We start from the raw sequence: 17,808 nt of genomic DNA on the forward strand, positions 1-17,808 counted from the left end.
GTGGCTCTCCCTTTTCGTCTCGAGCCTCAATGAACCTTGACGGAATTTAGTATCAAATTCTACGATAACCGTTTTCATCCTGAGGCTTACGTTTGAAGTAGATCAATCCGGCCGTTTGTGGCCCCCTTCTCAATATCCTCAAACCTCTTAGCAATCAGCCGGTCTCGAAATCGCATCAAGGTACCAATCCCAGAATCTTGCTCGGGTGTTGCTACCAAGTACTTGCCGAGAAAGGTGCTCTTCACCCAATTTGTGAAAGGCCAACAGCGGGCCATGATTCCGAATGGCACGAGTCCGTCATGGAAACCTTGGATGAGTCCTTCAACGTCCTTTTCTTGCTCGATGAAGCCGAAAGGTTGGCCGAACCCAACGTCGGAGACGATGTCGTACACCAGGTAAACTGCCCACGGTGCAAAATCTAAGCGTTTTCCAGGCGAGGCAAAGTTGTTGTCCAGTTGTTCTATCCAGCGATCGATATGATGGTCAAGCAGCGGTTCCATCTTCTTGATGTTGGAGAAGGCGTAGGGTGCAGCTGCAATCTTGCGGTAGCGAGCATGGACCGTATGATCTTGCATGTTGAACAGAGATTCTGTCTTGCCGAACGAGCCAGTGATGTAATGCTGAGACTTATTGGCATTGCGGTGGTATATTTCAGGGAGTTTTGTTGCGTCTGTCACCAACAGCATCGTTGGTGTGATACGCATGATAGGACCTTGGGCACCTAGTCAATTATGGCAACGGGAAACACCGTCAACAAAGCTCACCATGTTTTTTGTGAAGCGCTTGAAGAGTCTGGCACTCATCCTGCTTGACGTTGTGATATGTGATCCATAATCTGGTGACCGAACCCCAAAAGGGACCGGGAAATTTGGCCAAGGGGTGGAAGAATCTGTAGTAAACGATCTGATAGACAACGTTCCAGGCGATGTACGCCACGCCGAGCAGGAGAAAATTCGCAACACTCAAAATTGCCATCATGAAAGATGCGGCAGCAGGTGTGTAATCAGAAACATTTCTTTGGCCAAACTTCTTTCGAGTTTGTTTCTCAAATACCAAGCGTTGGCGCTCGCCCGATCAGATAGCACATGACGACCAGGGGCAGTGGGTACGCCGAAGGATTCATCTGGTGGACCTTCACCAACGCCCCTGTCTTGATAGGTTGTGCAATGCAGTGACGAAAGATGCCGCGCGAGGTTGCATCGTGTCGGAGTAGACCTTGCAATAACCCCGCTCATGGGCAACATTAGCTAACCGAAGTCCCTTGCAGACATGAAGTAATGACGATCGTATCACCAAGTAGTAAGGTGCCCTGCCGGCACCCAGTGAAGGATTCAGATGCTTAAAACGGCGCCCGATATGGTGCGGTGACTTTGCCCGTCACGAGGCTACGGGCAAACAGACCATATTTTCCAGGGATTAGATGCAGCAAAGTGGATGTTGAGGGTGCAGGCTCGGACTTGAGCCGGTCGGCCGCCCCTGCAGGGGCACAGTGAGGTGGATCATCACCACGACGGAAGATGTTGGAATCACAGTCTTCGAGAAAACCGGCTGTCCAGTTGTCTTTTGTTCAGTACCTTGCAAATATACTTGGGTACAGAATTGAACTGTCTAGAGACAGGTGTTACACTACTAAGATAGGTAATATGTTATAACTATTGTACATATGAATTTTACAAGTGATCTGGTTGGTTCTGTTGCGCCCTTGCATTACCAGCAAGCGCACATGCCTTCGGCCCCATCATTGCGACCGTTACAGCGGCCTTCTCGAGAGCTGCATCGTCGACACAATGCGCCGCTTGCTTCTTGTTTCCATTCATCACTACCGACACAAGTCTGGCAGTAAAAGACCCCGGATGGATCATACTTGGTTTTGATCTCAATCAATTGCTTCCAATTTGAGGAGTAAAAGTCCTCCTGAAAATTCGTGTCGCCCCAATCCGCTTCGTTCATGTAAGTTCCAGTGTTTGGTGAAAGTTCCCGATAGACTGGGAGTACGTTCTGACGGATGTCGTCGAAGAGATCGATGTTCGATGACACAGAAAGCTCGCCACTGAGAATCGGTCTCTCAAAAATATCAAGGATGACAGCATCATACCAACCAGGCTGGACCGCGGACGACGTGTCTCGCGTTTCTTGCGCCGTCTGAAGACCATGATGGACGACGGTATGGAACACGGCCTTGCCGTCTTTTCCAGCCATTGTCTCCATAGCTTTGCGAAGTTGGTCTCGATTGCCCTCCAACGCTGATTTCCCCAACAAGCGGGAGGCCAGGGCAGAGACGCCGCCGACAGTTGCATCTGTTCCTGACTTGTTGGCGTAGTAGGCACCATAGTCTGTGTACGCCTTCTGCGTAATGGAAACAGTGAAGCCGGCGTCCTTCAGAGGAGAAATCTTCTCTGCGATAGGCTTGAACAACCGGGTCGCCTCTGCTGCATCGTTGCCCAGCGTAGTGAACGTCTGGGTGTAGAAAGTAGAAAAGTTGCCGCCGATTGGCACTGGGCTATTCATTGCCCAGGCGCCGTAGCCGGCAAAGCCAACCTCCGAAAGATAAGGGTAGGACGAGTAGATATCTGTCATCGCATCGATGAACTTGGCCGAGACATTTGCGCTTGTTGATGCGGTGCCGATAACAACGTCGATGGCATCAATATTCTTGGTCGGGTAGGTCTTGACTGTCATCTGTGTCACGACCCCGTAGGTACCACCACCTCCTCCACGAATGGCGTAGAAGAGATCAGTGTTATTGCAAGGGCTCGCTGTCACTATCTCTCCAGATGCCAAGACGACCCTTGCGGACAGGACCTGGTCGGCACCGAGCCCGTAGAAGCGAGTCACCGGGCTGTGACCGCCTCCTTGTGTCCAACCGCCAGTGGCACAAGGCCCCTTGATTGTTGTCAGTCAATTTTAGTGTAATGACAGCAAGATACCAACGGCAAACATACCCTGTTGTTTCCGCCGACGACGATGAGATTCTTCTCGAAGGCAGTGGGGTAGATATCGGACCACGAGTAGGCTCCAGTGATAGTCAATGCGCTGCCTTTCCAGTCCGACTTGGGACACTTGTTTACGACCTGGAAGTCTTCATGGAAGTTGAAACCTTTTCGATAGTTTTGCAACCAGATGGAAAGGCTGCCGTAGCCAGTCGACCTTTGGTATGTCGTTAGCTTGGCCGGGTTCGACTTTATTCGACATAGCTGACCTTTGAAGGAAGTCATGACCCGTAGACTTGATGACGACACGAATGTTGTTCTTCTTGGCGAACTCGACCGCCTTCGAGATATGCTCCTCGTCGGTGACATTGATCGCAAACACTGGGGAGTTTCCGATGGTGCAGTTGGCCGAGGGGGCATTGGCAGTGAACTGAGCTAGTGGACAAGAGGAGTTGAGAGGATAGTCATAGCCGATGGGCTGAGATGCCTGGAAAGTCGCCGTGCTCCAGCCCTGGGTGACGGTTTCACAGGCGGCGGCATCCCGATTGGGTCCGGCATAACACGGCGCCGCAGGTGGGGCCGTCTGGATGAGGTTTCCGGCGATGGAGCTATTGAATCGGCCCCACTCTTTATCGGATGGCCAGCAGATATCATTAGGGGTCTGCATGTTGCGGTCGCATTAGCATGGATGGTTGTATATAAAATGGCATGTTAGGTAAATTTCTTACACATTTGCATTGGCCAGAGACGAGAGGAATCAATGCGAGCAACGCGATGTACGCGGAAGTAAGCTCCATAACTGCAGCACATGCAGTGGCCACACAACGTCGCTGAAAGTACCTTACAGCTGGTTGAGCTTCACCACCTGTAGCTTGTGGGAAGCCTTGAACCCAAATCTGTGCTGAAAGAACTTATTTCATCCGTTTACCTGCATGAACACCCAATCAAACGAAACATTTCGCAATTACCGAGTGAATGAACGCGATGTCCTTGATGCGAATGGGGCTCCACAGGTGATGATGTGAGAGCTGACGTGAGATTTTACAGGGGCAATCGCGGTAACTAGAGCCACCAGCCACAGCGGCTGGTCAATGCGACCGGGCACGCCCACAGAATGCAGGTCACAAAGAGCTCGAACTTAGCTGTCTAATCACAAGTAATTAGTAGACATCTGCGGCAAAGGATAGAGAGATAATGATTTGCGGTAAAACAGCACAGATGGTGATGTCATCTGCGTAAATGAGAACTATCTAGACTGGAAGCGAAGCCACGGTCCAACCTTGGCGGATGTAACATGATCCCACATCTGGAACTCATTCACGTTGCCAGTTGACCCGCCAAACGACTTCTGGTCTTTTGTAGACCTGGTGAAGTCGAACCTGTAAAGGATATGCGCCAAAGTCAACGTGATCTCGTGGTAGGCAAATCCCTTTCCGACGCAGCTGCGAGGTCCACTCGAAAATGGGTAGAATGCTGTGCGTGCCAACTCCGACTCTTTGGTCGATCCGTCCTCGCCTGCAACCCATCTTTCAGGCTTGTATTCAAATGGAGAATCGAAGTAGTCGTCGTGGTGATGTAGACTGTAGATCCCAGTACCAACATCGATGCCTTCTGGAAGGGAAAGAGACCCGATAGTCATACCTCCTGGCCGGACTTCTCTCCAAAGCGCACCCCCTACAGGTGGTGACATTCTCAGCGCCTCGTCAATACAAGCTCTGAGATAGTTGCATGAGCTAAGCTTGGCTCCGATGCGGATGTCCTCCACACTGTCAAAGCTCGATCTGATCTCATGACACAGCCTGGCATATGCCCTGGCGTTTCCACTGAGGTAGAATAAAGTAGCTGCCAGTGTGGTTGAAGACGTGTCCGACCCTGAACAAATGTCAGTATGAGGACCAAATAGCGTTTAACAGGGAATAAACGTACCGGCAACCACTAGTGTAGCTGATTCTGCTCGTATCTCAGACTTGCTGAGTGTTGACTCGCCGTCCGGATCCTTGGCAGTTTCAAGGTATGAGAAGACGTTGCCATTGTCAGAGAATGAAGCCTTTGCCCTGCTTTTAAGGAGAGAACCAAGAAATACGAGAAACTTATTCCTGGACTTGATGGAATCGGCGAACAGATACTTGTCGATCCTTCCAAGCGCAAGACTCGAAGCTTGGACCAAGGCACTGATACGGACGTTGGATGCCTCCAAGGCTGACATAACAAAGCGGTACTTTGGCTCTCTGAGGGCGTTGTATTTCATACCAAAGATGACCTCTGACATGATATCGAATGTGAAGTAGTCACCTTCACAAGTTAGCTTCAGGCAATCTTAACAGGCAGGCGTGGAAACTTACACTGGTGAGACATGTCCAGTGCCTCAGACCCAGAGCTCGATGCCTGAGACTTTGCATTGTCAGACAGATTGAGACAAAGCGTGTCGATATGACGGAGGAGGATAGCTTCATAGGCGCGCAATTGTGCATCAGAGAAGGCAAGACTCAGGATACGGCGTCTGCGTGCGTGATCTTCTCTGTTGCGAATTGTCAAGGTGTTTGGGGCACTGTGAACGAGTGCTTGATAGGCCTTTGACTTGATGACATTTGCGCCATGAGAGCTGATTTCTGTACCCCAAGTTCAGGCAAATACAGTGTAAGTAGAGGGGTAGAAACAGTACATACCCCGGGCAGCCGTGCTGCTGTTGATGAGTAGGCGAGACGGCGAATAGCGGACAACGGGGCCTTCGAATTCTTGTTAGCGGGACGGACTTCAAAGTTACGATGGTCGACGGGACTTACCGTATTTTTGATGACATCTGTACATGTCAACATGGAGCGTTCCCCTCCATGCGTGATACGCGGCATAAAGATTGGTGCATCTTCCCAGCAACGGACCTGGGTAGGCCGCCAGTGGGTGCCAGACAAGTTGCTTGACAAGGAAAGCTACAACCTACGGGAGATGTCAGCCACAAAACCCATCAAACTGCCAGTAAATCTGCAGAGATTAACTTACGCAGGTAACTGCTGCAAATGCAGCCAAACTTAGATAACTCATTCTTGCGACAGTTTGTGAATCAGAACAATAATGGAAGCATTCCGCCGAATCTTTGGTCTTCGGAGACGCTGTATCACCGCAGTCTCCGTGGAGTGGTGAATTGTCTCCTGACCTAGGCACAGCGAACAGCACCCCCTTACAGGATGGTCCATCGTTTACAGCGGGTGAGCCACCAGCTGGCAGCCCTGATCTCGGCCAAGCAAGCGCTCTCCGCATGTGAGTCAGGCTCACGTCACGTTCAGAGAGAGCAGTTCTCTACGCGAGCTGCCCTGTGCAACTGGGCGGCTCTAGGTGGGAGCATCCCTGTCGGAGCGCTAACAAACACCCAGCGGGGATGCAAATGCGCTGTTGGCACTGAAATCGCATGCGTTACTGCTCGCATCCTCGTTCAGGGTCATCCAAACACGGCAGAAACCATGTTCAGCGTGATAAACTCATACCTGGCATTGCTGGGCCAAATACTCACCCTGTCTGCCGGGGCGGGTTTCCTGGCGGTTGTAAGTGCGCAATTTCAAGGTTGGAGCTGAATGTCGAGCACTAACAGATCACGTCCAGGTGGCTCTCTGTGTCTATCGCCTCTACTTCCATCCCTACGCCAAGTATCCTGGGCCACTCTTGGCGAAATTGACCAGTTGGTATTCTGTGTACCACACCTATATTGGTGATCTTCACGTTGACATCTGGCGGTGCCATGAGAAGTATGGTAAGTTCAGTATGCTGGGCTGCAAACAAAATGTGATACCATATCGCTAACACGCCACAAAACAGGGGATGTCGTCCGCTATGGTCCCAACAGACTATTGATCAACAATGAGGCAGGATTGAAAGGTGAACAGTCACTGGAGAGTTTCATTGAACAAAATTTGTCTAACAGAAATGTAGGTATTTATGGGCACGGCAAGAATGTTCGGAAGGCCAAGTCATATCATCGCATTTCGCTGGTGAAGGGTGTCGAAGCAACCCAAAGTGTCGTCGACAAGACCAAGCATGGCAAGCTTCGAAGAATCCTGAATCAGGGACTGTCGGATTCGTATATCCGAACATTCGACAAAGAATTGACAGATCTTGCTCGCTTGTTTTCGTCAAGTCTGGGATCAAGCAAGGACCGCTTCGTCCCTGAAACGGACGCAACTACTGACGGATGGACATGCGCCAAGAACATGGCCCATTGGTGTGAGTTGACGCTTAGCTACTGGGGACAATCAACTTGGACTAACTTCGCCTAGGTGACTTTTTCACATTTGACGTGACGTCGCAGCTGGTTTTTGGAAAGTCGTATCATCTCTTAGATAGCCCCGAAAACCACTGGGTTGCGGATGCTATTCTGGGTCAAATGCGTCGGGTGAGTTTCCTGATGCAGTTGCCCGAGTTGGAAGACTTGAGGTTGCATAAGATCTTGTTTCCCCACGCACGCAAGAAGGCGCTTCGATTTTCTATGAAAAGCAAAGAGATCATGGAAAAGCGAAAAGAGTCTTCTGAGGCTATCACGAATGACCTATTCTCAAAGCTTCTGGCTGCCAAGGACCCTGAAACGGGAGAGTCACTTTCCCAGTTGCAGTTATGGGCCGAGAGTAACCTGCTCATCATTGCCGGTAAGAACTGCGATGAATAACGAAACATGGCAGCCAGTGTCACTGACAGCGTTTACTAGGATCCGATACCTCCTCAACCGCGATGGCTGCTCTTTTCTTCTACCTATCTAGATATCCCGAGGCATATGAGAAGGTCGTCAAGGAGGTCCGGAGCACTTTCCGCTCCGCAAAGGAAGTTTCTCAAGGGCCCAAGCTGTCTGCTTGCACGTATTTGAGAGCCTGCATAACTGAAGCTGCCCGTCTGTCACCTCCAGCCGCCGGGGCAATGTGGCGGGAAGTGCAAGATGGCGGTCTTCAAGTCGGTGACCTTTACGTCCCAGCTGGGTACGACATCGGGACTGGTATCTACTCTATCAACCATCATAAAGAGTACTATCCTCAACCGTTTAAGTTCTGGCCCGAGAGGTGGATACCGGAGGTGGTTGGGGAGGAAGCCGTGTCGAAGGCGAAGTCTGCGTATGGCACGTTCTCTGTTGGACCAAGGAATTGTGTTGGGAAGGGGCTTGCCATGATTGAAATCTCGCTGGCGATGGCTGCGGTCATCAGCGAGTTTGACTTCCGCCGAGACGAGACAGGGATGGGCAGAGTCGGGGAAGGCAAGGGTGATTTGAAGGACGAGTATCAGATCTTCTGGGCTTTCACTAGTATGAAGGATGGACCTTTCGTGCAGTTCCGGCGGGCCGAGGCTGTCGGTCTTCATTGAGGTGTCCCAGGGTAAGCAAGTCTGTAGAAGTGTACAATACTTTATTCAGGCCCCCACAAAGTCACGATAGATGCCCAGACCGTGATGGTCTGGCTAAGTTTGGTGCGATGGAGACCGTCATCCCCGGTTCTTAGACAATACACCACAATACGAGCAATCAGACTCCGAGCTGCACGTCTATGCAACTGAGGAAATGTGACTCAACGTCAGAAAATGCTGGAAGTATTATACTACGGAACTACTCTTGAAGACTATGGCGCCAACCGAAGCTATCCATTGCTGTGCCATTCTGGATGCTCTGCAGTGCTCCCCATAACTCCTCATAAGCTGGGCCATCAGAAGCAAAGTTAAAAGTTTCGTTGGTAGACTTCCGATGAACACAAGATACGGAAACTAACCCAGCCGCGGTTCCCGCGGCGAGAACCTCCGTGAAGTTTGAAAGCTCATCAAACCTTACCTAAGGTAAGTTAGCAAATACTGACAAAAGTATTATGTGTCATACGTCATGCTCATAAGCTTACGGTTCTCTTTTCCACCCTCCAGCCGAGGGTTTCAGCAACTCTGGCCGCCGAATCCGCTGTAATGCTCTCTATCGCAGCTTTGCTGTCGGCAATGATGAGGCTCGTCTCTCCTCCATTTCTCCGAATACCGATGAACCCCGAGGTAGAGAACTCCTCAATTTCACTCTGAGTCTGACTGTCTAAATGCAAGAGGACGTTGTAACCCTCCTTTCTTGCCTCAGAAGTCCACCTCATCACTGGAGCGTAGTTGCCACCAACTTTCACTGCACCTGACCCCCTTGTGGCAGCGCGGTCAAAGTCATCAAGTACCAAAGCTTTGATGGCGCCGTGACCATGAAAGGCAATGTGAGGCTGAACAAAAACACAGAACAAAAACTCCTCGGGGGGGTCCAGACCAATCTGAGCGCTGGAGCCAAATTGGAAAGGTCGGATATACAGGGATCCCTTCACATCGTGGGGGCAAACATACTCTGCATTCTTCCTGACGGCTAGGTGAATGGCTTCAAGAAAGATGTCTTCTGGTACCTCTGGCATGGAGACAAAGGCAGCGGACCTTCTCATTCTAGCGGCGTTGGCATCGGGACGAAATATGGAGATCTCGCCTGCTGGGTCTCTACGAGCTGCATTTCGATAAAAGGATTAGCATTACTGTTTCAAACAATCATCACTATGGCTTGATACCTTGTAGTCCTTCGAAGACTTGCTGACCTGCGACCGAATTAGCATCCACCCATGGATGTCGATCTAAGCTGTTGGGGACACACACCATAGTGCAACCCCGGAGCCAAGCCGTGTATTGAAAGAAAAGGGCTCTCAACAAACGTCGGGGTTGTCCATTTGCCAGTGGCCGCGTCGTAGACAGACTCTACGTGACCAGCAACTAAAAAATGATCAGCTGGATATGTCTTGGTGTTCTACTTTGAGGCGGTAACTGACCATTATTCCGTTTGCTATCATACACATCCCACTCTGGTTGCTCATTAGCGACACTAGCACAAGCTTGGGGAGAGCCCTGGTGTTGTTCCAGGGGTTGGGCACTTGCTGTAATCCGATTTTGGTGGGATCATAACGGCTGTGAGACTGAATGTACCCTATAAAACCAACTGGCACAACAAGTCAACAGCGCAAGTCAACAGGAAGAGCCATTGTGCGCCGTTAAGCAACCAGCCTCCTGCTGCTTGCCTTGGTCGTCGGCTCATCGACAGGGGTCCGTTGCTAGTCGCACAGCACATCACTTACCGGGGCGCACCGGCCACAAATGGGTTTGGTGAGCATGACGTGAGATGGGTTTTAGCCCTGGCTAAGCGGGAGAGCATTGCAAATTGTGAGCGACGATGACATGATATGCAATATTGCTTGATGAATCGGCTTTGCGAATCGGCTCGTCAAAGTGAGCCAAGGACTGTGGGCGATGGCTATTGGAAAACCCGCTTGTGATTGGTCAGCGGCTATGAATCATGGTGAAGCAGATGGGGATAGCTACACAGGCAGCTACATAGCGACTTTGAATGCTGCAGTCAAAATGAAAGAGCATCCGGCTACAGTTCTGCCCAATCAATGGAGTTGATTACAAGAGGGTACTGTCAAGATATTTTACCAAAAGTATTTTGACGCTGGATAAAATATGATGTGACACGACAATGGACCAAAGGAATCTGATGTCAAATGGGTAGAATTTAAAATAATAGAACAAGTGTAAAAGAATTTATCTGCTTTTCAAGCCTTGGGCTTCACTTCAATGAGCGGGCCATTCTTCCAACTGATAAACATGTCCACCAGCTCGTACTCCTTGGACGGATCCGGTCCTGGGCCGCTGCAGGTTCCGTTGACCCATGATTGCTGGCACAGTCTCATGTCATACTTGAACATCAGAGTTGCAAAGAGAATTGAGATCTGGAGGTAGGCGAGAGGCTTTCCAATGCAACCGCGGGTTCCGGCACTGAATGCCATGAAGGCGGCGGAAGAGTGCTTCAGAAAATCAGGGGTGATGATGGTGCCGTCTGCAAGTGTCTCACCAACGATCCACCTTTCCGGCTGGAACAAGAAAGGGTCGGGGAAATATTCCTTATCGTGATGAATGGAGAAGACCGGCACGCCGATGTTGACACCCTCGGGGTAGAAGGTGTCCCCAACATGCACACCACCCGGTTCCACTTGACGGTGAAGCACTGAGCCAGCCGGGGGAGACAGTCTCAAGCCCTCATTGATGCAGGCCCGAAGGTAAGTGCAGGCCTGTAATTCCGTGCCAAACTCAATTTGATCAACACTGGAAAACACACTCCGAACTTCCGTCTGGAGTCTTGCGAGCTTGTCGGGGCTGTGCAGCAAGTAGTAAATCGTGGAGCTGATAGCAGTTGAGGACGTGTCGCTCCCTACTAGGGTTAGACTATGGTCATGAGACCGTATTGACACATTTTGCTTACCTGCTGTGATCAACAGAATCGCCTCCTCGACTAGCTCTTCCATCGTCAACGTGTCTCCTGTCACAGGATCGACCGCACCAGTGAGCCAGAACATGAAGTCCTTCTTGGAATCAATAAGTTTGCTCACTCTTTCATCCGCCGCCTTCTCAATGAAAGAATCGAATGTCACCGTAGACCGAACGTGGTGAGAGAAGAGCAGCCACTTGAACCTCAGGGTGTGAAGGAGCGTAAGTGAAGACCCAGTCTGTTTGATGCATTAGCCACTGTTCTTGTAACAGTTGTGCAATTCTACTTACGACGTTGTCTGCCCATAATGTCTCGTGGAGAATCTTGATGATGTGCCTGTTCCCAGCGTACCGCATCATGTCGAAAGATTTGGAGAATGACAAGTCACTCGAGACGTCGAATGTGAAGCGGTTGATCCATTCCGAGAAGTTTTTCGGTTTGCTCCACCGCTCTGAGTTCGAAGACTCCCTTCCCGACAACACATAACCTTCTTGAGTATCGTTGTCTAGGAACTCTAAACACTGACAGAGAGTCGCAACATGTTTCTTGATGGTGACACCTGCGGTTTTGAGCGCCGAGTCTGAGAAGCCCTGCCGAAGGATCCGCCGCTTCCTTGCATGTACTTGCTTGTTGATGGAAGAGAACAGACTGGCTTTCTCTGGATTTCTGGGAAACGCCAGATAGTTGTCCGCTTTTCGAGTGTAGCGACTGTTGGTGTACAGCATCTTCACCCCCTCGGCAGATCTGATGCTGACATGATTGGGTCCATAGCGAACGATTGGTCCATATTCCTCATGCAGTTGATGTAGGTTGCGAGCTTGGTCCTTCTTCAGAGCATGATACGTATTGTAAAGGCTCGTCAAACGTCCGATCAGTGGGCCTGGATGAGAGCTCAATGGATGCAAAACGAGGCGCTTGAAAACGAAGGCAATTACAGCAATCTCAAGATGTTGTTAGATATGAGACACGATAACATTTCCGATGAACTGTAGAAATGAGGTCGGCACATGGGACGAAAACTTACCAGCAAAACAACAAAACTAGCCGTCGCGGTGCTTTTCGACATCGACAGGCTGGCACCAACAACCTTGCTCAGATCGTCCATTGTTCGCTCGGTCCTGAGGAACTACTGCCAGATTCCTCGCACGAACGATTGCTGCTGGGTATCCACGAGTTTTCCCGGCGGGCTCCCGCATGCATCAAACGCGGTCTTGTCCTGACTCATAAGCCTGCCCTCGGCGTTGAGTAAGACGGATACCAGGTGCTGATGTCACCTTTAAGGTTCCGGAGCAATAATCAACACCCCTGCACGACCGCATCCGACGGTGTTCGCGAGGGCGGACATGGGCATCTGATCCTGAATTCGTCACGAATTAGGTTGCCAGAGTTGCGATGCCTTCGAAACCATCGTTCTCGCTTGCAGGAAAGTTCCAGATCCACAAATCGCAAACCCTACGGTTCGGGTTGAATTGAATCCCGAGAAGCGACAGCCATGCATCCAGAAGCAGAGCGGGAGTTGGCGTATATTCTGCTCGTGGAGTTACTAGCGTATGCAGCTTGACCCCAAATCACTAGATATGAAGGTTAAACTGACCTCGCAAATAGGCATCAGTTTGCGTATCCCGTGCGATGGTATGCCGGCATGAGTGACGTCAGTCCATAATGATCATCTTGAGCTTATGTTATCTATAGGATCGAAACACAAGATGCTATTCTCGGAGAGATCAAAGCAGAGAGGATTGTGGAGGTCGGGCCGGCGAATATTCTCACCAATATGATGAAAAGAACCTGGAATGGGCGATACACAATATCAGACGATGTCCAAGGCCTTCGCCGGCGGATACTTGGGCCCGATTCAGACCTGCCAGAGATTTATTATCAGTCTCACGTTGAGGAAACGAGTTCTGAGGAAAGGACTGAGAACTCGCCGGTAGCGAGTACCCAGACGCCACTCCAGAGCGACGAGAATGAGTTTGGTTCCACCGAGCCAGCCTCGCCGTCGATCGTAGATGACAAAAGTCAGCCAATAGCGCCGGTGATGGACTTAGAAGAAGCGAGTGTTCCGGTCTCAGCAGTGCTGCTCGCAATCATAGCCACAAAACTAAAGAAAGCCCCCAAAGATATTGACACCACAAAGTCAATCAACCAACTCGTAAGCGGTGAGTCAATATGTTTCGTCCATCATCTTTCTCAAGCACTAATAAGAGAAGGACGCTCAACGCTCACCAATGAAATTGTTGGCGATCTTCACGTCGAGTTTGCAAACCAGCTGCCCGATCGTGCGGAGGAGCAGCGACTCACCGAGCTTTTTGCAAAAATTAGCAAGGTCCACACTGGAACACTCGGGAAGAAGACTTCATCGCTCGTTGCAAGCTTTGTCTCCTCCAAGTTACCAGGCTGCTTCAACCAGTCAAAGGTTCGAGAGCATCTCCAGCAACGATGGGGTCTAGGACCGATGCGCCAGGATGCGGTCTTGCTTCTTGCACTCACAAGTCAGCTTGACTCACGCCTACCTTCTGAGGATGCTACGAAGAGCTTTATCGACGACTGCGCAGGAGTATATTTCAAGCAGGAGGGCTTGACACTTCCCCGAAGCAGCTCATCCGGCGCAGGGACAATCGCAAAGGTTGACGCAAAAGCTCTGGAAGTGATCAACGAAAGAAGCAACGCTCTGCTACGGGATGTCAGTGAAGCCATGTCTCGTCATCTTCCCGCAAATACGAGTCCCAAGACGGAATCAATGGCAGCGGAATCTGAAAAAGAGATTCGCGAACTCGACCTGTGGCGCAGCGAGCATGGAGAAGATTACGCTGAGGGTATCAGGCCGATATTCGATATCAAGAAGCAACGGCTCTACGACTCCTTTTGGAACTGGTCCTCCCGCGACATTGCTCTGCTTTTCGATCTTGCCAAGCACCCCAGCTCACAGAATGCGGGGTTAATCGAAGAGCTTTCAACGTCCATCATCAACCGATCTTGCGAGCGCTCTATCGCTCAGATCCAGTATCTTTGCTCCAAGACAATGGGTGAAAAAACGAACCTGGGCCGGATTATGAGGCTTTGTTTGCAAGTAAGCATATCCTCGAAGAATCGGGACCCGGTATTCATTGATGGGTCAATTGACCTGGCGCCATCAACAACTATTGACAAAGAGGGTAACATCAAATTTGCCGAAGTACCGCGAACGGCCCCTTTCAAGGCTCGCAAGTCTTCCATCCCGCAAATGCCATATGCCGTGGGCACCTATGATCATGCCATCTTGACTATGTCTGACAGGCTCAGCTCTGCATATGCGGAAGACTTGGATACAGCGCGTCATTCTGGATTCACGTTTCGGGGTAGGAATATACTGTTGACAGGTGCTGGTCGGAACTCCATTGGCTTCGGGCTTCTGAAGTACCTGCTACAGGGCGGTGGAAGGGTCACAGTGACTACCAGCAACTACTCCTCAGAAGTCACGCAAATGTACCAGAGCCTTTATTCTCGCCATGGAGCCAAGGGGTCTGCTTTGAGGGTTCTTCCATTCAACCAAGGTAGTCAACGAGACATTCAGGAACTTGCGAAGAACTTGGTAGATGACTGGGACCCTGACTTCATTATTCCATTTGCGGCAATATCCGAGAACGGCCGAGAGCTTGAAGAGTTGGATTCTAAGTCGGAGATTGCCCACCGGCTGATGCTCACCAATCTCCTCAGGTTACTTGGTGCCATTTCCAAGAACAAGCGTTCCAAGGGAATCATTACAAGACCCGCCACAGTCGTACTCCCCCTCTCTCCCAACCACGGACTCATGGGTAATGATGGTCTTTATGCAGAGTCCAAGAGGGGCTTGGAATCTCTACTCTCGAAATGGAAGTCTGAAACCTGGCGGGACTATCTCTCTATGCTGGGGGTTGTCATTGGCTGGACTCGAGGAACAGGCCTCATGGATGACAATGATATTGTTGCTCAGGGAGTCGAGGGTATGGGAGTTCGAACATTCTCCAAAGACCAGATGGCTGCATTCATTGCGTCCCTCTTGGGCGGCAGGATGAACGTTGCTTGCCAGTCTATCCCAATTGTCGTCGATCTCAGCGGCGGAATGGGCAAGGTTATTGACCTGAAGGATAAGCTTACGAAAATTCGCGAAGATCTTCGCGCCGAGGCAGACATTCAACGAGTTATCATGGAGGAGCAGCAGAGAGAAGCAGCAATTACTGGTCGAAAAACGTCGTTCCATACTCCCCAAGCTTTGCCGCGGAGAGCGAATCTATGTCTTCAGTTACCTCGACTAACTGAGTGGGACGGGGAATTGGCATCTCTCGCAGAAGGCTTGGAGGGTATGGTCGACCTGAGCCGAGTAGTTGTCATTACAGGTTTCTCAGAACTTGGACCTTATGGCAGCAGTAGGACGCGATGGGAGATGGAGGCTGAGGGTTCTCTATCACTTGAAGGATGCATTGAGATGGCATGGATGATGGGTCTCATCAAATACAGCAAGGATGTTCTGAAAGACGGGCTCCCTTGGACGGGCTGGGTAGACGCAAAGACCTTGGCTCCGGTGGAGGAGAGTGAGATCTTCTCACGATACATGGGATCCATCCTCGAGCATACCGGCATACGTAAGATTGAACCAGACAATTGCGACAACAACTACGACCCGGAAAAGAAGACGACAGTCCAGGAAATGGAACTCACCCAGGACCTACCCCCATTTGAGGCATCTTCTGACGTCGCACGGTACTTCCAACTTCAACACGGTGACAAGGCCGTAATCAGCAAGATGGAGTCTGGGCTTGTCATGGTTCAGCTCAAGGCCGGCGCAAAAGTTCTCCTCCCTAGAGCAAGCCGATTCAATCGCACTGTGGCTGGTCAGATTCCCACTGGATGGTCGGCAAAGCGATACGGCATCGATGACGAGATCATTGAGCAAGTTGACCCCGTGACACTCTTCACGTTGGTTTGCACTGTCGAAGCACTCTTGGCGTCAGGGATTGTCGACCCGTACGAATTGTACAAGCATATTCATCTCTCCGAAGTTGGCAATTGTATCGGTTCAAGCATGGGTGGGCTTTCGTCGTTGAGACAGATGCACCGCGATCGGTTCCTCGATAAAACAGTTCAGGGAGACATCCTTCAGGAAACCTTCATCAACACAACAGGGGCATGGATCAACATGCTTCTGATGTCTTCAACTGGGCCGATTAAAACACCTGTCGGTGCCTGTGCTACGTCGCTGGAGTCACTTGATACCGGATACGACCTCATTGTCGCTGGCAAAGCCAAGGTCTGCATTGTTGGTGGCGTCGAGGACTTTGTCGAAGACGTATCCTACGAGTTTGGCAGCATGAATGCTACCTGTGACACCGACAAGGAATTCGCTGCTGGAAGGAGTCCAGCTGAGATGTCCCGACCTACAACATCAACCAGAAGTGGATTTGTCGAGTCTCAAGGATGTGGAATTCAGATCCTTACGACTGCCAAGCTTGCCCTGGAGATGGGTCTTCCCATATTTGGAGTGGTAGCCTTTACCAGTATGGCCGCCGATAAAGTCGGCCGCTCTGTCCCAGCACCCGGTGGAGGCGTTTTAACAAATGCCCGAGAAGCAAGCCCAGGGAGAAGATATGCCACGCCACATCCCCTGCTTGATATAGGATACCGTCGAAGGCTACTCAATATGCGAATTCAGCAAGTCAACGACAACTACCAGACGAATCTGGACCTCATGGAACATGAAATTCACTACATCAAAGAGATGGGAACCGACGGCTTTGACGAGGACCGCTATCGGCAGGACAACATGGCTGCTTTTGAAGAGGACGCAAAGAAGCAAGAGGCGGACTTGAGATTCAGTCTGGGGAATCAGTTCTGGAAGAATGAGCAGCACATCGCACCGATCCGAGGCAGCCTCGCAACCTGGGGCCTCGGGATCGATGATTTGGCGGTCGCGTCGATGCACTTAACCTCGACCGTGAAGAATGACACCAACGAGTCGTCAGTCCTGCAGAAACAGATGGAATTCCTGGGGAGACAACAGGGAAACCTTCTTCCTTGCGTAGGCCAGAAATGGCTGACTGGCCACTCAAAAGGAGCTGCCGGTGCCTGGATGGTGAACGGTGCCCTGCAGATGATGGACTCTGGTTTGATCCCAGGTAATCGGAATGCCGACAACATCGACACCGACCTCCGACAGTACAATCTTCTTCATTTTCCAAACATGACCACCCGGGCTGAAGAGATCAACGCTTGCTCCATTACCTCCTTTGGGTTTGGACAGAAGGGTTCACAGGCCATTCTGGTTCATCCAAAGTTTCTTTTTGCGACCACCAACAAGCAGGCTTATGAGGACTACGCCACAAGGAGGAATGATAGATGGAGAAAGGCAAACAGCTTCTTTAGCCGCGGAATACTTCATGAGAGGCTTGTCAACACCAAGACTTTGCCGCCTTACCAGGCGACGCAAGAGTCTGCAGCACTGCTCAACCCGGCAGCTCGTTTCTCTGAGCAACGCTATTAAGAACAGGGCTGAATTCTCTTCCCAGATGCGAATGCAATTTTCTTTTCTAATCATTTCGTACTATCTTGAGCACGATCTTCGATGGACAATGTGATACA

General features: G+C 50.7%; 4 protein-coding genes across 4 annotated transcripts; 2 read left to right on the plus strand and 2 right to left on the minus strand.

Moving 5' to 3' along the window:
- Positions 1 to 1,707: 1,707 nt before the first annotated feature.
- On the minus strand, positions 1,708 to 5,969 carry apf9-0 (FAD-linked oxidoreductase apf9; the record flags this gene model as incomplete). Its single annotated transcript, XM_037326700.1, has 10 exons — positions 1,708 to 2,883; positions 2,943 to 3,147; positions 3,200 to 3,591; positions 4,210 to 4,802; positions 4,857 to 5,222; positions 5,273 to 5,321; positions 5,597 to 5,656; positions 5,714 to 5,730; positions 5,810 to 5,864; positions 5,928 to 5,969. The coding sequence occupies 10 exons, from the start codon at positions 5,967 to 5,969 to the stop codon at positions 1,708 to 1,710; spliced, it is 2,955 nt and encodes a 984-aa protein (XP_037175370.1).
- Positions 5,970 to 6,385: 416 nt separating this feature from the next.
- apf7 (Cytochrome P450 monooxygenase apf7) lies at positions 6,386 to 8,264 on the plus strand (the record flags this gene model as incomplete). Its single annotated transcript, XM_037326701.1, has 6 exons — positions 6,386 to 6,466; positions 6,525 to 6,672; positions 6,738 to 6,797; positions 6,852 to 7,142; positions 7,196 to 7,561; positions 7,621 to 8,264. The coding sequence occupies 6 exons, from the start codon at positions 6,386 to 6,388 to the stop codon at positions 8,262 to 8,264; spliced, it is 1,590 nt and encodes a 529-aa protein (XP_037175371.1).
- A 320-nt stretch (positions 8,265 to 8,584) lies between these two features.
- On the minus strand, positions 8,585 to 12,319 carry TOXF (putative branched-chain-amino-acid aminotransferase TOXF; the record flags this gene model as incomplete). The annotated part of the gene is made up of 10 exons (XM_037326702.1): positions 8,585 to 8,591; positions 8,663 to 8,721; positions 8,786 to 9,405; positions 9,467 to 9,493; positions 9,552 to 9,665; positions 9,722 to 9,754; positions 10,546 to 11,157; positions 11,209 to 11,452; positions 11,505 to 12,155; positions 12,239 to 12,319. 10 exons carry the CDS (start codon positions 12,317 to 12,319, stop codon positions 8,585 to 8,587), a joined length of 2,448 nt encoding a protein of 815 aa, XP_037175368.1.
- A 387-nt stretch (positions 12,320 to 12,706) lies between these two features.
- On the plus strand, positions 12,707 to 17,710 carry apf5 (Fatty acid synthase apf5; the record flags this gene model as incomplete). The annotated part of the gene is made up of 4 exons (XM_037326703.1): positions 12,707 to 12,762; positions 12,820 to 12,846; positions 12,907 to 13,373; positions 13,425 to 17,710. The coding sequence occupies 4 exons, from the start codon at positions 12,707 to 12,709 to the stop codon at positions 17,708 to 17,710; spliced, it is 4,836 nt and encodes a 1,611-aa protein (XP_037175369.1).
- Between the last annotated feature and the right edge of the window lie 98 nt (positions 17,711 to 17,808).

Source organism: Colletotrichum aenigma (genome assembly GCF_013390185.1).
Source record: "Colletotrichum aenigma strain Cg56 chromosome Unknown KSG_Cg56_contig07, whole genome shotgun sequence".
Lineage (NCBI taxonomy): Eukaryota > Fungi > Ascomycota > Sordariomycetes > Glomerellales > Glomerellaceae > Colletotrichum > Colletotrichum aenigma.